The sequence below is a fragment of the Conger conger genome, chromosome 14 (assembly GCF_963514075.1).
Source record: "Conger conger chromosome 14, fConCon1.1, whole genome shotgun sequence".
Taxonomy (NCBI): Eukaryota; Metazoa; Chordata; class Actinopteri; order Anguilliformes; family Congridae; genus Conger; species Conger conger.
The window spans coordinates 16,967,165-16,990,585 of NC_083773.1; the positions used below are offsets into that span (position 1 = coordinate 16,967,165).

Consider the following 23,421-nt stretch of genomic DNA (forward strand, 5'->3'; position numbering starts at 1 on the left):
AGACCCAAAAACTTTAAATTTTACCCAGATTTGGTATCACATGATTCAAGAAAACTGTAGTTTACAAACAACACTTACACCTTATGTTTTCATAATGGACTAATGTAATGACTCTTGAATTGTGACAAAAAAAATACAGCATAATAGCTGTCAACAAGAGAAAGAATCTCTGAAATGTAGCACGGTTGTCTCTGGACAGTTTTCAAGGCTTGGGAAACGCTGTACAGGTACAACAACAATTGTTCTCTCTCTTCACACATAAATAATTACATTGTGCTGTGCAAAGAGAAAATGCCTGAAACTGGAATGCCTGATATTTGATGTGTTAGTTCACAGTAGGGCTTCATATAAATCCTGTCTGGACCTTATCTTTTGCTGAAAAAAGTGATAATATATCATTTGCCAATGGGGTCCAATTTAAAATTCAGAGCAAGTTCTTCTGAAGTATATTCCATGGTCCTGCAGAGAGTATACTTACAATCGATATGGAAACCACTTTAAATGGGGAGGAGGGTCTGAAATCTTTGACTTCTTATCCAGGAGGCAGTTCTGCTTCTTATACAGTTTGCATGTGAATGGAATTTAAGACAACAGTATTCTCTGGGTATGGCTTGAGGTCTAAGGGTTCATAGGATAAGTAAAGGATAGAATAGAAAGCAGGTATGTGTTAATAGCTCATAGATTAGGCTACTACTACGACTACTACTACTACTACTACTACTACTACTACTACTACTACGACTACTACTACTACTACTACTATTATTATTATTGTTGTTGTTGTTGTTGTTGTTGTTGTTGTTGTCAATAGTTAGGAGTCTGTGGTTCATCGCTATCTAGCCCCCCTGGACTGCATGTCAAAGCATGAAAGGTCTTCTTCCGACTCCACTCTGCTTAACTGCAGTCTGCGGTGTGAAATGTGGCAGGCTGGCAACACTACATGTCTTATCGGCAGTGGTGTTTGTGCTTGAACTTGGCGGTGATTGGATGAGAATTGGATATGTGCATGCCAAATTTATAACAAACAAACAAACAAATACTGTAGAAGTTATGCATTGTGTTGGGTAGTGTAGTGTAGACAGAACAGCCATCTATCTGCTTTCAAGAAGCAGAATTTGATTTTGTACTATTTCATATTATTTGAAATAAAACAGGTAACTGTAAATCCTGTGATAATATCAAATCCTAAAAGAGCTGTCAAACTTTGCTTGCTCCCTTATATTGTAATGATTTATCAGAGAGGGAGACTGAAGATCAAGTTTCATGCTTCCTTCTGAAAGGGCAGTTTTTTCCCACATATTTAAGTATAGAAGAGGACAGAGTATAAATTATGACAGGCTGATGTTTTAAAGAATTAAAGCAGCCAGTAAGCAGTGATCACAGAGGAGACCAAAAGTAGGAAGTGACAGTAGCTAATAATGAAATAACAAGCCTTGGCGGAATGGTCTGCAATCGCCATCAAATTTGTTACGTAGCAGAAGTACACTTTGTACACTTTGACTGCATTCAGTACTGTCAAACAGAGCCAAAGTCTGGGAAGTGAAACAAACACAGGGCCCCTGTGAATGATCAGAAAGTGAAATGCTGATGTGAGAATGTTGGGTAAAGATGTAAATGTTTAGAAAAGGTTGTGTTGTTGGGGAAGAGACTCCAGGAAGGCCACACAGACAGGGAGGCTCATTATTCAGCACAAGAGGCAGAGGATGTTGTTGATAGAAATTGGAAGAAAAGCTGAATTTATCATGGTGCTGGTGCCAACCGGCCATTTTCTCTGTGCAAAGGGAAATGAAAAAGAACACTTGGAGAATTGCATCCTCCTACAAAATTAACAGATACAGTCTTCTGTCTATTGTCAAGATTGATTCATTCTATTTTATCTCACCATTTGGTTCTACAAATTCACATAATGCACTACATTGACGTGTGCAGCAGTACATGTCTCAGGCTCAATAGAAGCCACACAACCTGGTTAAGCATACATTTGCTGTTGGCCACAAAAAGACACACAGTGAAAAATGAAAAAAGACAATAAAATTATTATATAAATGACATTTATAATTTTGCATTCTGGAGGCAACTCTTTTAAATATGCATTTCTTGTTTATGGTTTAAAATTTCAACCTTTTGACCCTTACTCCCTGGAGTGGGGGACCCCTGCTGGATAGATGGACTCATTACATGCATATGAAGAGGCATTGGATTGTAATGAAGAGCCTAGAGCTGCAGTGTATTCTTCTTAAATCTGTTGCCTTCTGAATTCAGATCAGCACTTCCCATTGAGTAGTAATGTGAAATATCCACTTAAACAGACAATACATATAAACATCCCAATACTTGACTTGCCTATGTTTCTCCAAAGCACTATGGTACTCAGCAGGTTTAAACGGTTAAGCTAACAAACAATGCTGCTCTGTCGGAAATAAGTAGGATTTGAGCAGTCTTCATCCTCAGGGTGTCTTTAACCTCAAGGGAGTCTCAAAAGAGCACCAGGAATGTGTGGTGGTTTTGTGTGACCCATGCAGCAATTACTTCAATGGCACGCTACTTTAAGTTTTTATCTCTCTTACAACTGTTTGTAAGTCAAAGATTTCTGTCCCAGCAGTCTGTGCAGGGGAGGCCTCCATGCAAATGAGAGCATCAGGCGAGCCACACGGGCAGTAGCCCTTTGACTCCAAACTGGATTATAAAACAGTTCACGGAACGTGCTTTTGTTGAGCATATGCTAACGCCATTTGAGGAGTAAAACTATAAAAAGCAAATCGGAGTGAACAAGAGGAGCTTTTCCTTAAATGAAACTGATTCCTTTTTTGGGGGTTGGAGGAGCCACCTCTTAGTTTCCCATGTCATTCCCACAAACCATGCTTCCCCAACAGGAACCATAGGTACGCTGATCTCATTAGAACAATTACTAAAGACTGGATTTTCTAGCCCAGCCTTCAAAGACCCCAGGGCAATGTAATTTTAAAATCAGTCCCTTCCAAAAAAGCACCAGTGTTGGCCATTTCTAAAGGACTGTCAATTACCTCTACCTCAGTTCAGCAAAGGGAAAGCAGCGTGATTCAAGTCCGCTCCAATAAAGGCCTTTTCTTTGGGGAAATCAGACTGCGCATGGACTTGAATTTATTCAGCATTAATCTCTACTGGGCTGTGGGAGCCCGCTAAATATTCATGGGTAGTGCCAGACACATCACCGCATGCAAATGGCAAATTCCTGAGGTAAAGAGCCTTTATCTATTACAGTACTCCAGGTCATTTTGTCAATTTTTAACTGATGCAAAAAAAAATGATGTGGCTCATAGTAAAGGTTTAAATACACATTTTAATAACTGGCAAGTTGAGTATTCTCCATTTGCAAAGGGCACCACATTCTCAGCAGATCAAAGCTGTTTACTTAAGAACAAAAAAAAAGCTTGATCGTGAAGTAAGACGCAAACACACAAAAAACAATTTCTGTGTTGACAGATGGCCGTATTTGCTCTTGGCTAATTTTCACCCCCCAAACCGATGAAATCCCCTGAGAAAGGTTTTCAAAGATGTCCTCTTGCTGAGAGGCTGAACTTTCCCACAGAAACAAAGTGCAAATTGTTTCATTTTACATGAATCTAGGTTTTAGCAGTCACTTAACACAACACTGCCGGTCTGCTCACCACGCTTTCAGATATGATGCAAATGAAGCGTTCCCAACAGCTGCGGGTGACAACAGGAAGTCTTTAAGAGCTCTCACTACAAAGGAAGAAAAATGGGCCTCATTTATCCATTCATTGAGCATGCTCAGTGCCACTTTGCATCATGCTTTGGATGATCCACATCCATGGCAACTGTTGTAGAACATAAACTGGACAGAGCAAATGGTGTGTGTGGCCCCACTAGTTTAAAAAAAAAAGCTTCCTCTAAAACAAGGCTACATAATTCCTGTAGAATATTAGAACACCCATAAACTAATTCAGATTAAAACTACTGCAAATTACAGTAAAGCCGTTGTATACCATTACTGAGCAGTAATACATTAAGATGATATTGTTATCCATGTGCTCCTTACAGTGGCGGATGCAAGTTATGACGGGCCCCTGTGCAGGATTTCTCAGGGCCCCTCTCACCCTCAGATGCACACACTAGCATTAGGCCTAGATATTTTACAGTTAAGGTAGAGATCAGACCCATGGACAGCACTCCGCCCTGAGTGTTCAGCTGCAGGCTGGTGGAAACGTTAACAAACGGTCACTGAAACAAGCATCACATCTAGCCAGGCCGATAGCTAGCTTAGACCTATACAACACAACACATCAGACAATATAAAGCACACAAAAGAGCATACAATAGTTGGGCACAACGGCTCACTTTGTAGTAGGCTAGGCTACAGGCCTACGATGTATATGTTATTCATTTACCCGATTTCCCAACTCATCATTGGGCTAAGAGTTCACCTGCTGGTTAGCTATGTAACAATTATTGCTACAGCCATAATCTGCATAAAGTGAAACCATTCCAGAACTACACAGCTATATTTAATGTCGGTCCTGAGGGACCCCTGTATGCAGGTTTTCGTTCCTACAATTGTTTCGTTTCGTTTACTACAATTGAAATCCCATAAATGTAACAACCTGAGGTGAATCAATGGACTCCTAATTGATGAAGACTAGGACGCATGGCTGCTAAAACTAACCATTTTTTAGATAATTAAATAGCAATTATATGGCTTAAAAGGGTAAATAATCCATTAAAACATGAAAAGCACCAAATTAAGACAGCTTGTTAAACATGCTGGGGTTGCAATTGTGGTTGATATGAAAACATACACAGGGGTCCCCCAGGACCGAGGTTCAATACCCCTGCCCTATAGAATTCACCTGTTTCCTTTTAACACCTTTGCTCTCCTCAAAATCTCAGAAGCTGCAGGTGCAATGCGTGATGAATAGAATATCCTCCAATCTACAACACCTGTGCTTACGTAACCCAGTTTAGATTGCTTTCAGCAGGGAAATAGTAACCTATTAAGAAGAGATTTATTTTACTTTCATTTACTCATGTTAGGCAAGTAGCTATAGCTAAAGTTAGAGCACGTTTCTACTTTCCATTCATATTAAGAATTCAAATGCTTTCTCTTTCTCTGGCAATGCTACCATAATTCACTTTAAGAGACGCAAGTGGATTATGGAAAATCTATGATCAAGGTTTACCATTTAGCACTGCCGCTTCACTATTTGTGTGAAAAACAACAATCGAGACACACAGGCTGGCACCATCAGGAACCCAATACCAATCCCCTTTAAATGTACAGTAAGTTTATTTTATTCTCTCACTCATTCGAAGGGCATCCTAGCAGTTGTCAGTAGGGTTTGGCGATAGTTTTTTTAAAAAGCTATTCAACTCTGCTACCTTTCTCTCCTGGTCCACTTTCTCTTTTCTCTCCTGAGATCCACTAGCTAGTGTTTATAAGTCATTCAGACAGTCATTCAGATAGTGTTTATAAGTAATTCTTGAAAATACTGCTCTGTATACCACAGGACAGACATTATGCTTTGATTGGCCTACACAGACATATTTCCCAGCAATCTTTGTATATCAGAAAATAATACAAATATTTTTTAAATAATATAATGTAACATTACATAATATGATCAGAACAGGCCATTCAGCCCAGCAGTGCTTAGTTGCCTAAAAGCTAAATAGTATCTAGCACCATATCAAGCCTGGTCTTGAAAACCCCCAGTGTTTCTGCCTCCACTACAAGTCCTGGCAAGCTATTCCACACAGTGACCACTCGCTGTGTGAAAAAAAAACTTCAGAACATCTGAACGGAATTTCTTCTTTGTCAATTTCCATTTGTTGCCTCTCGTTCTGCTAATCGAACTCGTCCCGAAGAGTCTCATATAGTTCATTTTTTGAATCCCTTTAATTAATTTAAAAACCTCAATCAAATACCCCCTAAGTCTCCTTTTGCTAAATTTAAAGAGATTATTCATCATACATTTATCCTTATAACTCTTATGTTTTATACCTGGAATCAATCTGGTTTCTCTTATCTGAATCTTTTCCAGCGCCTCTATGTCACTCTTATAATGCGGTCCCCAGAGCTGCACATAGTACTCCAATTGTGGTCTAACAAGAGTATTGTATAAGGTGAGTATAACTTCCTTAGACTTATATTGAATACTCTTGCCTATCCTAGCCTCCTGTTTGCATTTTTTATTGCTACTGCACATTGAATGGAACCTGAAAGGCTTTGGTCAACAATTACCACCTTTTTCAACTAGTGCACTTTCCAATTCTATGCCATCCATAAAGTAATCCTATCTTATGTTTTTATTTCCCACATGTAGAACTTTACATTTAGTTGTATTGAATTTAATTTGCCAGGTTTCTGCCCACTTCTGGATTCCTTCCCTACTTTAGTAGATTCTTAACTGTTAGCTAAACCTCCTAGTTTTGTATTATCTGCAATTTAACTAAAGTACTTTCAATGCCTCTGTCAAGGTCATTTATGTAGATCAGGAAGAGCAGTGGTCCCAGCACCAAACCCTGTGGGACTCCACTTCCCACAATACCCTGCTCAGATACGGTCCCTCCTACTACTACTCTCAGTGTTGCATCCCGTAGCCAGTTCCGAACCCACTCTGAAAGGCTGCTGTAATTCCTACTGTCCTCATTTTGATAATCAGTTTGTCATGCGCTACCTCATCAAATGCTTTTTGAAAAAGGAAATATACAATATCATAAGCCCTGCTAACATCAAAACACTTTGGAAGCACACTTGGTAGCTTGCACAAAGAATGCCAAAAGGTTTTTCAGGCATGACCTACCCTTACGAAAATCATGCTGGCTATCCCTTAGAATGTTATTATTCTCAAGAAATATATTCCAGTTTGTCTCTAATGATCGATTCCAGTATTTTACATGTGATGCAAGTTAGAATGACAGGCCTGTAGTTTCCTAGATCAGTATAGTCCCTTTTCTTATTTATTGATATTATATTACCTTGTTTCTAGTCATCCAGTATGTCTCCAGTTTCTAAAGACTGTCTAAAAGTATTCAAATGTATCTCACTTACTCTTTGAGTACCCTTGGGAATATGCCATCTGGGCCTGATGCCTTATTTGTCTTTAGTTTATGTAATTTATCTAGTCTTTCTTTATCCCCTATCTCAATATTGGCTAAGCCATCCTGGGTCTTGAGTATGCCAATTAGTAACCTCCTCCTTGGTAAAACTCTTAACAAAGTAGCCATTTAAGGCATGAGCGATATCTTTATTCTAATACAGCAGTTTTCCTTTGCTATTCTTAATGCACTTAACCTCCTACTTAACTTTCTTTTTCCTACTACAGTATTGAAAGGAACGTTTGGGATTGCATTTTGCACCATGTGAAATTTGCCTTTCAAATAGCCTTTTGGCTAACCTTGATTCTTTTTTAACCTTAGCACGCATATTACAATATTCTGCCTTATTACTTATTCTGCCAGTGCTGTCCTTTTTATATATCTTTGACAGTTTATTGTTTTTTTTTGCAAACGTTTACATATAGCTTTATTCATCAACTGTGTTTTCTCAACTTACTTTTCAGCTCTGTCACCCAAGCTGGTATAGCACACGGTAGACTCTGGTAGTCGGGTATTGTGCTGGGTATCGGTTCTTTCTGAGCCTTTTTCGAATCGCAAAACTATCTATATAGGTAAGGAAGGGGTTCTGCTCGCTGGCAGTGTGCCTTATGCAAACACCTTCCTTGGGGTTGAGTTTCCTTGTTTACTTTTTTTTTTCGGCTTGTGTGAGTCTGTGGGTAAGGAACTGTGTCCCGGGTATGTACTTTTATTTCTAAGTTTTCCGGAGCTGCGACTCCTGGTGTTTTATTTTCGGTGCCTAGTATTTTACACTAGGTTGTACGTTTATTTTGGGTTTCCCCCCGGTTCGGGGTTTGAGTGCTCACGTTTATGCACTCTGTTTTTTGTTGTTATTTCTTCGCCCTGGTTTTGATGGGTAGCTTTATTTTTTGAGCCGTTATTTGGGGCTCTTATTTGTTCGGAGCTGTCTCCTATTGTACCACGGTCTCTGCTATTCCCCCGGGGTCTTGGTGGCGGACATTTCTGTGTGTTTGCTTACTTAGGATCACCCTTAGTCGTGCTTGGCTCTCCGCACCTCCTCCTCGTCACACCTGCAATCAAGGACGTGCTCCCAGTCTACATTACTTAAAGGTACAATAGGTAATTTCGGACTTCTAACAGTCAAGAGAGGAATTGCAGCAACAAATACATTCAAACCACAAAACTGTTTATACCACCCCATCTCTGTGAACGCGCTTTGAAACGCCATTGGCTGTGGCAATTAAAACCAATTTTCAACCAATGAGCTTGAATTATTGTACAACTATAGATGTTTTGATCCAGAGTGCCGGCCCGTCAACTGCATATTTTGAAACCCCGAATTTAAGGACTATAAGTGAGTCAACATGTCAGTGAGCCTTTTTCAATGATAGGAAGAGATTTACAATGGTCTTGAACACAAAAATTGTACCTATTGTACCTTTAAATATGATCGCATCTTTTTAAATTCGGCATGCCTACAATTAAGAGGAGGAGCCCTTCTTAATTTGCCAAAATACATCAAAGCTTATTGTGGAATGATCATTTGTCCGAAGTGGTTCCATTACTTCTTTACTGCAAATTCTGTCAGAATCATTACATATCACCAGATCTAGAATTAATTGTCCTCTTGAAGGCTGCCTGACATACTGTGTCAAAAAAGTCTAAAATCTAATAATTCCTCCTCACTTTTTTTAAAGAGCATGGTATTCACTCTACTATCTGAGGCTGGTGGTTGGTAATAGGTATGAGATGGTCCATTTCTGGATTCTCTCAAACATTAAGATTTTGTCTTACCACAACAGCCACACCCCAACCTATCACTTACTGGATCAGTCCTTCCTAAGTTTATTCCCCTCTATATTATATTAATCTCCAAACCATGTCACTGTTATCCCTACAATGCCATAGCCCCCACCAATAATAACAGCCTTAAGTTCCAAAAATATATTCATTATAATTCTAGAATTTAAATGAAGACATTTCAGTCTGTTGCTTCTATACATCCTCTCCTGTTCCCTCACTCCCTGCTGTCCCAACCACCATTACTCAAATTTTATTAGTGCTCTCATTATATGTAGCCTTTACCTTTTCTGTCTGGGCAGTCTGCATCTCCCTGCCCATTTCACTCTCTGTCTACCCTCTATCCTTCCATTTAATAGTTTAAACATATTTTCTGAAGAATTGGCATATAGGCTAAGACGTAATTGCTGATTGTTGTACAAAGAAAGCCTAATAACCATGATCGAGATGAGTTTGCTTATTGAACGATATAAAAAGCTGATTACATTTAATCACTGAATTTGTGTTCTCCTGTCGGTTAACCACATGCAATCACTTTCGCCAATTGTCTCAATTACAAGGTCCTGTGCATGAATGGACTTTTGTCATGTAGAGCTAGCTTTTCGTGAGAGGATCATGGGCCCTTCCAGATCACAAGCCCCAGTGGACCTGCTACACCCACTATATCTCTACCACCTACCACCATCTTTATCAGTTTTCAAACCTATACACAGAATGTCCAGTTTTTGGTCTCCTTTGCTGCTTTAGCAATATGTTTGGGATCATTGTCTTACTGTAGGATGAAGCACTGTCCAATGAGACATTTGCTTGAATGTGAGCAGATAAGGTGTTTCTGTACACTTCAGAATTAATTCTGCCGCTGCTATCACCAATTACATCATCAATGAATACCCGTGAGCCAGTACCAGTGGCAAACATACATGCCCAAAGCATAAGACCCCCACAGCCTTTGACTTTTTTAAATATTTCAGTCTCATAGTGGATTTCTTGACTTTCGTTGGCAGAAATCCAGAAATAAAAAGCATAGAATCAAAACTAGATTAAAAAAAAGCTTTCTTATATCTGCACCAAGGAAGCAATTGAACGCACCTGACTAATCCAAAACACCTGTGAAGCCTTTGTTCCAAACATTATGGTGCCCTGAAATGTATAAAATGTATATCAAAAAACCCTTTAATAAAAGCTGAGAATATGCATTCAAACCAGACTTTTGATTAAAATATGCATGGATTACATACAGTCCATAAGGTGACATGAAACAATGTTTTCTGTCTTACTTCTTTAAAGTCTTGAGTCCTTTGCAGTGAACATCAAGCTTTGTTAAAGATTGGGGGAAAGGTGTTGAATCCCACATGTACTGTGATGCATATGACAATAAATGCATATTATATATGTATTTATATACCTGAATAATTTAGCTCATACATAAGGAATGTCATTTAGTGTACTGTATTATGGCTTTTTCTGTTATGAGTCATTGGCAAATAAATGAGCCTGTTAAGTACAATGCCATCAACCCCTTTGTCCTCCCACCTTTATAGCATAGAAAGCCAGAGCCATTATAGTCTCCTTCACACACAGAAAACTGAGGATTTATAGACCTATAAACTCACTTCAGATGCCAATGTCTCAAGGTGACATTGACATACATTATATTCATCTACTTGATACTTGATATACAAATGGGGCTTTCTAAAGGGCAAAACCATGCCATCCTGGGACACCCACAACTTGCAACCTCAATTATTCCTCATAACTGCAAAGGCATACATTTGTTGGAAATGTGAAATCCTTTAAGCATGACAGTCATTAGCCTGTCTTGTGTATCAGTAAGACCATTTTCTGTGGATTTTTCTGTGGAACTGCATTCATTAGCTACGTAGTGAAAGCCGTAAATACCATTATATTAGCAGCAGGCAGCAGATCGCCTAATTATTGTCAGAGGATGATGTTCCAAATCAAAGTGACATGCTTGAATTGAAACTGACTGTGACGTCCCTGTTGTTAATAGTTCATTGATACAATAAAACATGAGATTGTGCTTGTGAAATTATGTTCACTGCAATATGTTTCATCTGCTCCAACCCTCATTAAGCTGCTGTAAAATACTCTCCCAAACATATTAAGATACTGTGGTGTGTTTTATTTTGGATGTTGAATATTCAAAAGACATTCAATTCCAAAGGTTTCAAAGGGATAGCTCAAATGGACTGTCATAAAAGTTAATGATGCAGTAATTTCTAATGAATATCACTATAAATATTTCTCAAATAAAATGTGATATGCAGAGCTAAAACCAAGTGTATCATAAAGGACAGGCCTCCTTGTTCATGCTAAGAGTTCATTTTTGGAGAAAATTATTTGTTGATGACAATCATGCCTACTGTGGCTCATAGTGACTGTAAACAGTATGCAGTATGTCAGTCCCAAAACCCCTGCATGCTGAAGTTAAATAATACTTACATTATTTTCTAAGTAGACAGTGGGTCACATAGTCCAGGTGCCTGTACTCCAAGCCAGTCATCTGTGTGCAAAAAAAGATGTCAGCTTACAACTATGCTGTGACTATTGAGAACTGCAATCAATGGGCCTCATTTATAAATATTACCTTAAAGGTACAACAGGTAATTTCAGACTAATAACAGTCAAGAGAGGAATAGCAGCAACTAACACCTTCAAACCACAACACTGTTTATCCCTCCCCCTTCTCTGTAAACGTGCTGACATTGAAACGCCATCGGCTGTGGCAATTAGAACCAATTTTGAACCAATGAGCTTGGATTATTGTACAGTTATACAATGTTTTGGTACAGAGTGTCGGGCTGTCAATTGTATATTTTGAAACCTTAATTTAAGGACTATGAACACAGGCAGAGGGTGAATCAACATGTCAGTGAGCATTTTTCAATGATAGGAAGGGATGTACAATGGTCTTGTAACGATGTTTTAACACAAAAATCTTACCTATTGTACCTTTATTTGTTTCTAAATGTATGTGTGATTGGAACCAAACTAACAAATTCCACCAGAATAATCAAACACGTAGAAGGAAATGGTGATTGTCCTGGTGGAGAAACATAAAGAGCTATAGCTATGATCCACACTGGCTATATAAAGACGACATTGAAAAATATACTATTTGGAATGCTGTCACCATTGCTGTTGCAGCTTCTGATAAGTAACTGATGTGGCAAACTAACATGCACATAGTTTGTTGCTTACTTTTGTTAATATAGGCTAAATAACAGGGGTGAGCTGAGTATTAATTTCAGACCAGTACTCGTAACGAGTATTGACTTTTTTCCGAATACAAAAAAATACTGCCTGCTGCTATTTTCCTCACTTCTCTCTTGGGCATGTGAAGAGACTTGTTGTGTGAACTTGTTCCGATCTTAGATTAAGGATATAACAACTTAACAACTTAACTCGTATCGCCGTACATTTACCTATTTCTGTGAAATGTTTATTAAAGCCTCTTATTTATTACATCTTGGTGTCTGCGAGTGCTTCAGATCAGTTCTCATAATAGAACGATGTGGCCACTATGGAACCAGCAGACCCACGACAGGTTTCTGAGGCCCTTTGGTACCAGGGCGTTCGGCTGGAACAGAACAGCACAGAGCTGCTGCCGCTTCAACAATCTATACTGGGATTTTTGACCGGACCTCTGTTGGTAACTCCTGCACCTCTGCCAAGAACATCAATACGTTTCTAAATTCTCCATCGAGTCCCGGACTTTAGCGGCATCTGCTGGATGGAACACAGAGGCTCTGTACGACGTTTTCCTGTATAGACTATCAGACAACATTCAGGATGAGCTTACAATGTCTCACCTTCTCCAAGACCAAGTTTGGTTTGTGGATCTCGCCATTAGATACGACACGTACCTGCGGGAACGACGGGCGGACCAATGGACCCAGCACAGTCTCGCCAGCTCTCATTTTCCACCAGAGCTGCCTTCTCTCCTGGAACCCATGCAAGTGGAGTGTGCCAAACTCACGTCCCAGGAATGTCAGTGGCGTGTCACTAGCCACCTGTGTCTGGACTGTGGCGGTGCGGGTCACTTCACCCACAACTGCCCAGTAAAGTCAAACTCCCATCAGTGAGAGAGGAGGTCCTGCCGGGCGCTTCCCTTACCTCAATCTCCTCCACTTCCTGGCCCACTCAACATGCCCTGCTTACCTAGTCCAGCTGCCTGTCCAAGTCCTGATTGATTTCCGCCATCAACCGCCCATCCTCATCTCCAGCAGGAGACAGATTATTCTCTGTGGGCAAGAAGGATGCTTCATTGCGCCGCTACATAGACTACCGTGGTCTTCAATGACATCATTGTCAACAACCACGGTCCCCTACCTCTTATCTCATCTGATTTCTCCACCCTGCAAGGCTGCAACGTTTTCACTGTATTTGAATTGGACCAGTTCTCCAAGGCGGCATTACCTAAACTTACCACCAAGGAGACTGCTGAACTACTAGTCACACAAGTTTTTAATCTCCATGGTCCCCTCCAGGAGGTAGTCTCCGACAGGGGTCCTCAGTCGATTTTGGCGAGCCTTCTGCACTCTCATCAGAGCCACACCCAACCTGCCTTCCGGGTTTCACCCCGAGACCAACGGACAGACTGAATGACTCACTGAGTGAGGTGAGGGGCTGTGCTGCCTGGTGGAGGGGACCCCACTACCTGGGCCAGCTGTCTTCCCTGGATTGAGTATGCCTACCACTCCCTTCCGGTATTCTGCACGGGGATTCCCCTTTCCAGTGCTGCCGCTTGGGCTACCTGCTTCTCTGTTTCCTGAGGAGAGGGAGGAGGATACAGAGCCCGTAGGACCTGGAGACGGGTACGTGCCACCCTGCTACGCCATATTTCCGGGATGAAGAGCCAGGCCGACCATCACAGATGCCCTCCTCCTCGCTACACAGTCGCTTTGGCTCTCATCCCACGACATTCCCCTCCAGACCACTAGCCATAAACTCACCCCCTATTTCATTGGCCCTTTCCCTATCTCCCATATCATAAAGTCCCAGTAATGGTAATGGCTATTTTCTCCACCTTTGATTTGTTTCCAAATCACAAATGTTAACAAAAGTAATGGAGTTAACTTTAGGCTAAATAATGTGGTTTGTTTGCTATTTTAGATAAAGCTCTCTTTCTCTCTCTCTCTCTCTCGGTCTCTCGCGGTTGTGGTATACCGCATGAAATGCTGTATGATTACTGCATAGTTTTTCCACATGATGTATGAATTGCGCAAAATAATAATAATAATAAAATAAAAAAACACAATTTAAGATCAAATCTGACCAATTCTGGTATTATATGATCTATGCTAGGTAGCAGTCTTAGTGAGATTATCATTTTTCATGTATTTGTATAACAAACCTGTGAATAAACATTTGAAAAAAGAAACATACTGTTCATCCATCTCCTTTGTGCAGGTACACATGACGTGTTGAATACCTTTAAGATTGATGAGGCTATTAATCAGCAGTTAGCTGATTGCTAGGTAGCTACAGTTACATCATTGCTATCTATGGACCAAAGGTTTGAAAGCTGGTCTCCAAATCATTTTCTTCAGAAATGAATTGCTATTGCTAGCCTAATGTAGCCTATTTGGCTTTAGATCTGAATGTCATATGGATAGGACACTATTTCTATAAATTCTACTGAAAATGAATTATGCTGAAAATTCAACAGTATTTCAGTTTTCAACCAAGAGTACAATTCCTCCTTGGTAGTGTGTGCTTGCTTGGTAGTGTCCATGGCAGCTGCAGATGTGGCGATTGCGGCTGTTTACGGGAATAGAGAATGGCCCTCATCAAGAAGCATACATCCCAACAGCTGCCACCAGCGGCTTCTGAAGCAGAGAGGGTACGTTTAGTATCGTCCCACGAAAAAAATCACCTGCTTTTGTATTTCTCACAGACACAGCCTGTCACAATCCCATCTTCCCTCCTTTGCCAAAACACAACATCTCTCAGCAGGGCTTGCGCATCGGTGAGGTGTCTTGGATCCATACCATTTATGGCGTTGCACAACACATTGTCTGTGATGGAAGGTAAAATCAGGTCACAAGATCTTTTGACTCTTTAAAGAGAGGTTTAATTTAATACACACCAATTATTTTAGAGATTAGCAACATCATTTGAACGCTGACTTGTAGAATCTGTAGATGTCCTCAAAATAGGGTGTTTTAAGAGTCTTTCGTCTTCAGTTCAGATTGTCAGTTCACTGGTACCCTCTAGTGGATAATTTAGGAAATACAACATTCACACCGTTAACTTAGACTTGCATTTTTTCAGTGCACATTCCTAAAGACTTGACTGCGCAGTCAAGACTGTAGACTATCGGCAAGTATAGACTATGTCATGATTCACACTTGGAATTATGCTGTCATTTTGCCAAGAGATCTTCATTTAGTGAATTTTGGAGACAAAGTATTCTTTTAGGATGTCAACCTCCCACACCCACCCCCTACCGTCCTCCTCTCTGCTAATATCCTGCATTATTCAAATGAGGTCATCTATTTCAAGATTTAAGTTGGATATGAAAGCAATTGAAATGGCACAGACTTTATGAATACAACCCTGAATCAGCAAAATTATCTAAAAAGTACTGTTTTAAGTAACTTGTATTTTAATTTCACTCATAAATTCAAAATAATAATGCATTTGTAACAATTTATAAAAATGTAATTTTAAATAATTAATGTATGAAAAGAAAGGATCACATTTTATGTATTCTCTTTTCATAGTCATTAGTTATACAGTATTTACTGCATGTGTGTGTGTGTGCTTGTGTATTGGTATTTGTAACTACACTGCTTCACATTTAAACCCCATTAAGGGGTAAGAATTCATTTTTATAGAATGCAAGATTATTAGGATATACCACATGGTCATGATCGAGACCTAGTCCCTTGAAAGTTGGGACCTTGCTTGGAGTCGCGTCATTGTCTGATCAAAGAACAGGAAATGAATGAGAAAATAAAGCTGAGACCATGCAAGGAATTTTATATGAATAAATCCAGGTTTAAAGGCCACTCTTTGTGTTCTCTGCTGAATTTAAATGAGAAAATAATTTCAAAGGCTTTCATGCACTGTTTTGGAAGACATCTCACTGTCTCTGCATGGACAAAAAGATATGGCAGACGACAGCCGTGGTAATTATTTCTCATTCCATGCCAGCTTAGAGGTCATAAACATGACCCCTTCACCCCGATAGCAGAAATGTATCTCTGGGAATGCCGTTATTCATATATACAGTAGACTCCAGAATTAAGCCAATAATTATGAAACTTTGATTTTGGTGAAATGTATCTTTTATTAAATTAATGTATGATTTTGGTTGATTCCACTGAAACAAAAAAGTACAGTATTTTTCACGTTGGCTTTTTGAGTTTCTCAATAAGTATTTTCTGCGCATTGCCAGTTAGGGGTGTCAGCAATTCTGAAGGCCACTGTATGTCTTATATTTTAATTTAATGCATCTCCAAATAGTTTAAAACTCAAACTTTAAAAAAAGTTTTTACCTAGATAAATACATTCACATAACATATCAGAAGCAGAAGAGAAAGTGTGTCACAGGGCCTGTATCAGCTACACAGTCCTCCAGGTGAAAGGGGGGAGGGGGATATATAATTTACACTAAAACTGAGATCATTGGCTGTTTTTACAATAAGTGATGTTGAAAGTATGGGCGACTTCACCATTTGGTTACCATTGGGGAAAGATTTATAAATTATATATGAAATATTGAATATTTATGAATAATGCAGCCAAAAGTTCTGCTTATTCTTGCTCAGGGCTGCGGAGGGCATATACATGCTGAACAGGACACACCATTCACTCAAACATTCATGCTCACTGCCATTTAGAGTCTCCAATCAGCCTACTGCATGCCTTTAGATGGTGGGAGGAAACTGGAGTATCTGGCAGAAATGGGGAGAACATGCACTCTTGTTGTGAGGTGACAGCGTCACCGCCGTCAGCACTCTCGTTCTTGGTGATCTTGCCTCCTATATGTTAGCATAATTTCTGCCATGAATGGCCAGCACTTTCTATTCTTAATTTCCACACTATGTGGCTTCATCAGTGTGCTTTACACACTTTTTTGCATGATATATTTTGGTGAGATTCACATTTCCTGCAGATGTCAGGTTTGTGAACTATGGTACAGTATCACAAAAACAGGTTTTAGAATGAAGCCCATTCATTTTGCCTTTGTAGTTGACAACACCAGTGCTAATTTGTTTAAAGGTTTATGGTGTTACTGAAGGTGTACATAATGTACATTACACAAATGTACAATATCAATACATACAATAATTCCCTTCACTTTATTGCACATGCCATATTCACTTGAAGGCTAATCACATTATAAAGTTATAATTGTACACATTAGAAAATCATGACATTAGATACATTTGTATGGGGGCATAGATACAAACATCATGTCATTTCCTCAGGGAATAGTCTCCAAGTTTCCCTCACTCACACAGCAGTGATCAGCCTGATCATTTTACAGATTTCTCAAATGTTCTGCCATGCATGCAAACACCTTTCATCTAATTGCATTTTACAGCAGACCTGTAAAACCCTTTTTGAAATACCATGTGCATTTGCTTCCTCACACAATTTGAACAACTTGCATGCATGTAAACCATAAAATTCAGTGGAGGAGCATTGGGCCCCACAGACTCTTTATGTATTATGAGTTACAATATTGGGTTAAATGTATGCCGGGTAATTAACTTTCTGATATGCAGTAGGTGTTTGAGTATGTGTATTGCCTGCCCAATCAACTGCAGCATATGTAGAATGCAGTGAGTAGAAATTATATCAGAATATTAGAGCATTAGTAAAGTCACATTATCTATATTTTGGCATCGTTCTGTATCATAGTGGATTTAAAACTTGCTTTAAATATATAGTGCTGATATTATAGATTATTTTAGATTTGTATGATGTCATCAAAGTTTTACACAACATCACCATTATTACAAAAAGCACAAAAAAAATATTCTCAACATGGGGTGAATTTATATTAATGTGAAATTGTAAAAAAATGGTTTACAGTACCCAATGGTGGTCACAACTACCTGGTCTACAGGGAGAAAGCTCATTCTCTCTTGATAAAATATCACTGGGGTATAGTGGTAACTAACAAAATAGAATTTTCAATACACAAAAATGTTTCTTAGAGTTCATCACTAGTTTGTGTAGGAAATATTGCTGGTAGCACAGATATCGCATGCTGCAACTGACAATTAGTCTGGTTCATACATCAAGTATGATTCAAATCACTGTGGAATTCCGAAACAAAATCAACAAATGATTGGATTTCTTGCCAACTGGCAAGCTACAATACTTAAAACCTCTTAGAAGATTCTAAAAAATATATTTATATTGGTCATATAATTTACAAAGCAGTATAGCTGATAACACGTGATTATAGGCAGCTTTGTGGTTACATTATTTGTTTGAATTTCATGGTTTATTGCTAAAATATTCAGATATGTTTTCACCATCCCTTGTGGACGTTTACTAAAGGTAAAACATTAGTTAAAACCCAGGTCATTTAAAAAGTTTAAAGAATTACTGAATGGATTTATAACGGTACAATTAAAACCTGAATAGGATTGATTGATGCTGGACCTCAGTTTAGATTTTCCAAATTAGTTCACTGCATAATATTCCTACCCACCATTAGGCAGGGAGTGCTAAGACTGTCCAAGATGGTTACCGAAAAAATCCCAAAATACCTGATTTCTTTTCAATCCAATTCATTATCGGGCATGAGATGCTATTGACATGGGGACATGTCATCCATAAGCAGAAGCTTGCACCCCTAGCAGTAGGCTAATATATTAGCATACTGAAAAGCCGTCCATGAAAGTACACATTTCAATCTCACTTCTACCATACATGACGTTCGAGAGTCTTGAGCGTTTCAAATAGTGGAGAAGGTTCTTTAAATATTTAAACATCTTGAGATTATTTTGGTGCAGACAAACCTATATTCCCCTCCAATTGATAGAATTTTCTAGGTATTCTCTAGATATTCCAGTAACACATGAGCTTGGACAGAGTGATATAATTTAGTGGGATCAGGTATATTTACAAAGATGTCCATGTGTGAAAAGCCCTTTTCCAGTATATTAAAATACAGACTTTTATTTTAAACTATCACCAATGTAAACTATGATAATGTACAAAAATATTAAATCAGTGTCAGGTTGGAAAGTTACTCATGTAAATGTTATAATTGCTTTATGCGATACATTCAGTCATATTAAAGGAAACAGTGAGAAACATGAAATGTATCTTGGATGCTTTTTGATTCAAATTAGGAAATTATGGATACAATTTTACATTTTTATTTTTATTGCGGGAATCATTGTGGTATGAAGAAATCAAAATGGAGCTCAGTAAATCTACATCTGTTCATATGGTTCAAGCAGTAATGAAGATCCATGCAGGGGCAGCCAGGATTACATTGGCTTGCTGTTTCTTTATGCTTGTTTTAAAGGATTCCAATAGTCCTCTTTTAGCATAAGACATTTCAAAAACACCAGATACACGTGATTCACAAGTGCTTTAAAAACCTTTTGGATAAATTAGTGTGATAAGCATTCATAGGGAAAATAGAGGAAATCAATGTTTCTTATTCTGTCGATTTTGAAAATGTGTTGATACCCTACAGAAGAGAAAAAAACATTTTTCTGGAAAATGTGAACAGGTCAACCCATCATAATTTCACAGACTACATAAGCAACCAGAACCAAGTATGGTTCTACAGAACCCCTAATTTGGCCTCTGGAACTGACTGAAAAACAGTAATGTGAAGGACAGGAAAGCTATAGCACAGGACTCTGCTTCTATGAAAAATCTGTGGAATACTACTGTCCATGTGTTAAGACAGAATTATTCACAGTCACACACACACGGACACACATACTGTAACCCCCCGCCCCACACACACACACACACACACACACACACACACACACACAGACATGCACACACACAAGTTCCTTGTTACAGAGGACCAAAGCCAAAGGAAAGCAAACATCACACAGATGCCACACTGCTCAGGGAACTCCATTCTGGTTCATGCTGCTCTGGGAATTTATTTAATGCTGTTTTTTTCTCTTTTTTTGTTTATTAGTTTCTCCACTTGCGCTCCTGCCTGCAGTTGTATTACGGACAGTGAAGCTGCAAGAGTCACAGTTCATTACTTCCTTCAAACTAGAAAATCATTTACATCACATTGTTTACTGACTTTTGAGACCACAGACATTCCAGCAACACACTCTAGGGTAGGTGGGTAACAATCAGAAAGCATGACTTTTTGCATAGTATTAAATGAACAAAGACATTGAGTTCTTTATTTACAATTATTGTATAGATAAAAAAATTCATAAAAACAAGATGGATGAACACTTATCATTTACCCATACATGGCTAGAATGCCAAATTTACCACTGGCATTTAACGTCTTTTTCTTTGTTCCACAAAATGCATGCTGCTAAGTACAGTACATAGAAGCATTTGATGTATTGCAAGAAATATTATTATTATTAATATTATTGTATTTCAGTGGTGTCGATCTGTCATCATATTGATCTGTCAGTCATGTATAATTCATCTGCATCAGTACGTCTGCTCAACAACCTGAGCGCTTGATACAGAACACTTGACCTGTAGCAGTGACTGTTGTAATGCTCTAACCAGAAATAGAAACCAAAAAAGCATCATCACATGTACATTGTACAGTCCCTGTCCACATAAGCCTGGATGGATGTGCGTTTCCAATGAAGGCAATTAGCTATTTACATAATAATACCCTACTTATCACCATTTATTGTTTTAAAGCTGGATTATTTTTTGTTTGTTTGTAATGTACAAATCATTTCATAATGTTGACTGAAGCCGTTTTGATCATATAAAATGATTTAAAAAGAACCTAAGAAAAACCATATATGCAGACACTGCAGGACAGAGCACTCCTGTGATACATAAAGGTATTGTTTTGATGGTCCTTTGCTGAAGGCTTTTACATATGCCTGAGCTAACTGTTAAAGCTTGTTTACCCCCCTCCTGATGAATGACAGCTGCTATACACACGGGGAAAACCACAGGTCAAGATATTGGATTCTGAGTAGAAAAAATTGATTTGTTTAACTTGCATATTGAGCATATTCTATCATGCTTCCTCATATACCCAATTAGTAATAATAATAACAATAATACAATATTTTTGGGCCATTGACGTTTCAATGCATTTGTATGTCAGCCCTCTCCGATTGACTGTTTGTGTGACCTTTAGATTGGAAAGCACAATAAATAGTTAACAACTAGTGAATACTGTTGAGATGCTAGAGTATATTTAGTGACCGCAGGAAGACAAGCTTGGTTAAAAACACACAAAAGCACATCTAAATATACACCACAGAGAGTTTCATTCATATCCAGATAGTGCAGAAAAAGGATCATTTTAAAAAATAAAAAAAGAGTCAAAAAGCAACATTCCATTTTTTTTTTTTTTTCAGTTGTTTAAAATTCCGACAGCTTTGGAGCTGTGTGTTCTTTCTTTTAAGGAAAACAAATTTCAAAATAAAAGAAAAAATAATCAACACAATATATCACAAGATTTCAACACAACTTTTGATTTCCATACAGATAAGCCAAATATAACTTAGTTTGCAGTTGTTTCTAATATTATAAATCCATCGCAGCCTTTGATGGTCACACATATGTAAAATATTTCCAATAAACAAGCAGTGTTTATATAGTAGATAGTTCATTAAATCAGTCCTGAACGGCCCTCTCAGTGTTGAGACTGACCTAAAATTCATTTCAAGCATTGAATGAAAAGAAAATTTAAAAAAGAAAACCCTTCATGTAAAGATTTGTGTTTGGAAACAGGAAGCCGCTCAGAGTTGATCCCAACAATCATATAATACTAAGATGCCACATTAATTATATATCCCATTATATTTTGGTTTCTTTTTTAGTCTTCTAAAAATATCTACAATATTTAACAAAATAGCAGGCAAATCCAGCACACAGTTTGTAATAAAACACCTACAGTCCAATGTTACAGAAGTACTCAACAACTTGAGCTGTTCCAACTACGTCTGCAGTATGGTTTTGTACCCTACAAATAAACCAGGAAGTATCTACGGGATTTGTAAACAAATTACATTCTCTTTAGGACATAAATAAGTTAAAGTAGTAAGAGCCATAGAAGCAGAAACAAGGCAACATGCCAACAAACAAAGAAGATAAACTCTCTCTATATAATATATATATATATATTTATAAATATATATATTTATATATATTTATATTTATATAATATATGTAATAAATGCTATTATTTATGGGTTCCTCTTTTCCAACAGGTGCAAATCTACTGTGCAAGTTGAGTCCTGCAACCTTAAAACACTTTTCATTTTATTAATCAAATAAATCTATACAATTAGGTTCATGCCACACAATAAACTCACACACCAGTGAATCGGATAAGCTGTCTTTAAATAGAAGTCCACTGTACTTCCCACCAAAATCAATCAAATCAAATAATTCAAACAAAATTTAAACAAAATGAAATAAAAACTTGGGTAATGTACATTCATGCAGGAGCAGTTATGTTTTTAAATGTAAATTATTATTAATATAGTCAGTGTACTCATAGGAAAGGGGGAGAGGTTGATTTATACCGTTTTCCGTGCCCCTCCACAGCAATCTTGTCATCTTGCCTCCACGTGTCGCCGATAACAGTAAGGTTCAGAAAAGGCGTTCACCCAGTAGCTCACACACATTTCTTGTGTGTGTTCACTTTGTTGCACTTTGAGAGTATAGTTTTTAACACCAGTCTAGGGTTAGAGGGAGGTCTCCAAGCTATGTAGGGGGCTGCCAGGACTAGAGGAAGCAGCAGACTTACTGGTGTCAGTGGTTAAGTTGATGCCGCTGTCAATGGCGTTGTTGTTCTTGTTTGGGGATGAGGGCTGACTGGAGTTCTTCCTCAGAGCTGGGTCTTCCTCGATGTCAGTGTCGTCAATGAGAGGAATGTGGGGTTGCGAGTCCTCTATTCTAAACTCCGGGTGAGTCATGAAGTTGTGAATGGAGGTTCTCGATTCTGGTTTTTCCAAGCCTTCGTAGAGAGAGCTACGGAATGCATTCACAACGCGTATCTGCAGCAGGGGGGAGACAATCGAAAGAAATGAGGTTCCATGGCACACTGATTCAGAGAAGGCCTTCAGGGCCAGAACAAGAGCGCTCATGAGGGAGAGGTGGTGTGGAAACAGGTCCAGTAATGTGATTTATAGGCACATTACCGGCCCATTTGTATATGCAGTATATGCAGACTTTGCAAAGGTACTGCAATAAAAAATTATAAACAAAAGAATCGTGTAAAAGAAAACTGTAAACAAAAAAAGCTACTTAAGACTTAAGAAGGGCAGCGCTGGATATAAGCTAAGGTCCAGTGCAGTGTATACCTAGAGACAAGCCACGTTAATAAAACAAATGCACATGAAAACCCAT

General features: G+C 38.6%; 1 protein-coding gene across 4 annotated transcripts in view; it reads right to left on the bottom strand.

Annotated features, from left to right (window-relative positions):
- Positions 1 to 17,188: 17,188 nt before the first annotated feature.
- atp2b2 (ATPase plasma membrane Ca2+ transporting 2) overlaps positions 17,189 to 23,421 on the bottom strand; it is a 168,539-nt gene continuing 162,306 nt past the window's right edge. For 3 of the 4 annotated variants that reach the window (XM_061219328.1, XM_061219326.1, XM_061219327.1), the window contains exon 23: positions 17,189 to 23,069. In XM_061219328.1, the coding sequence (XP_061075312.1) occupies positions 22,758 to 23,069 (312 nt within the window). In that variant the 3' untranslated portion in view covers positions 17,189 to 22,757. The remainder of the gene's footprint in view (positions 23,070 to 23,421) is intronic. The other variant, XM_061219329.1, reaches the window with a different exon arrangement.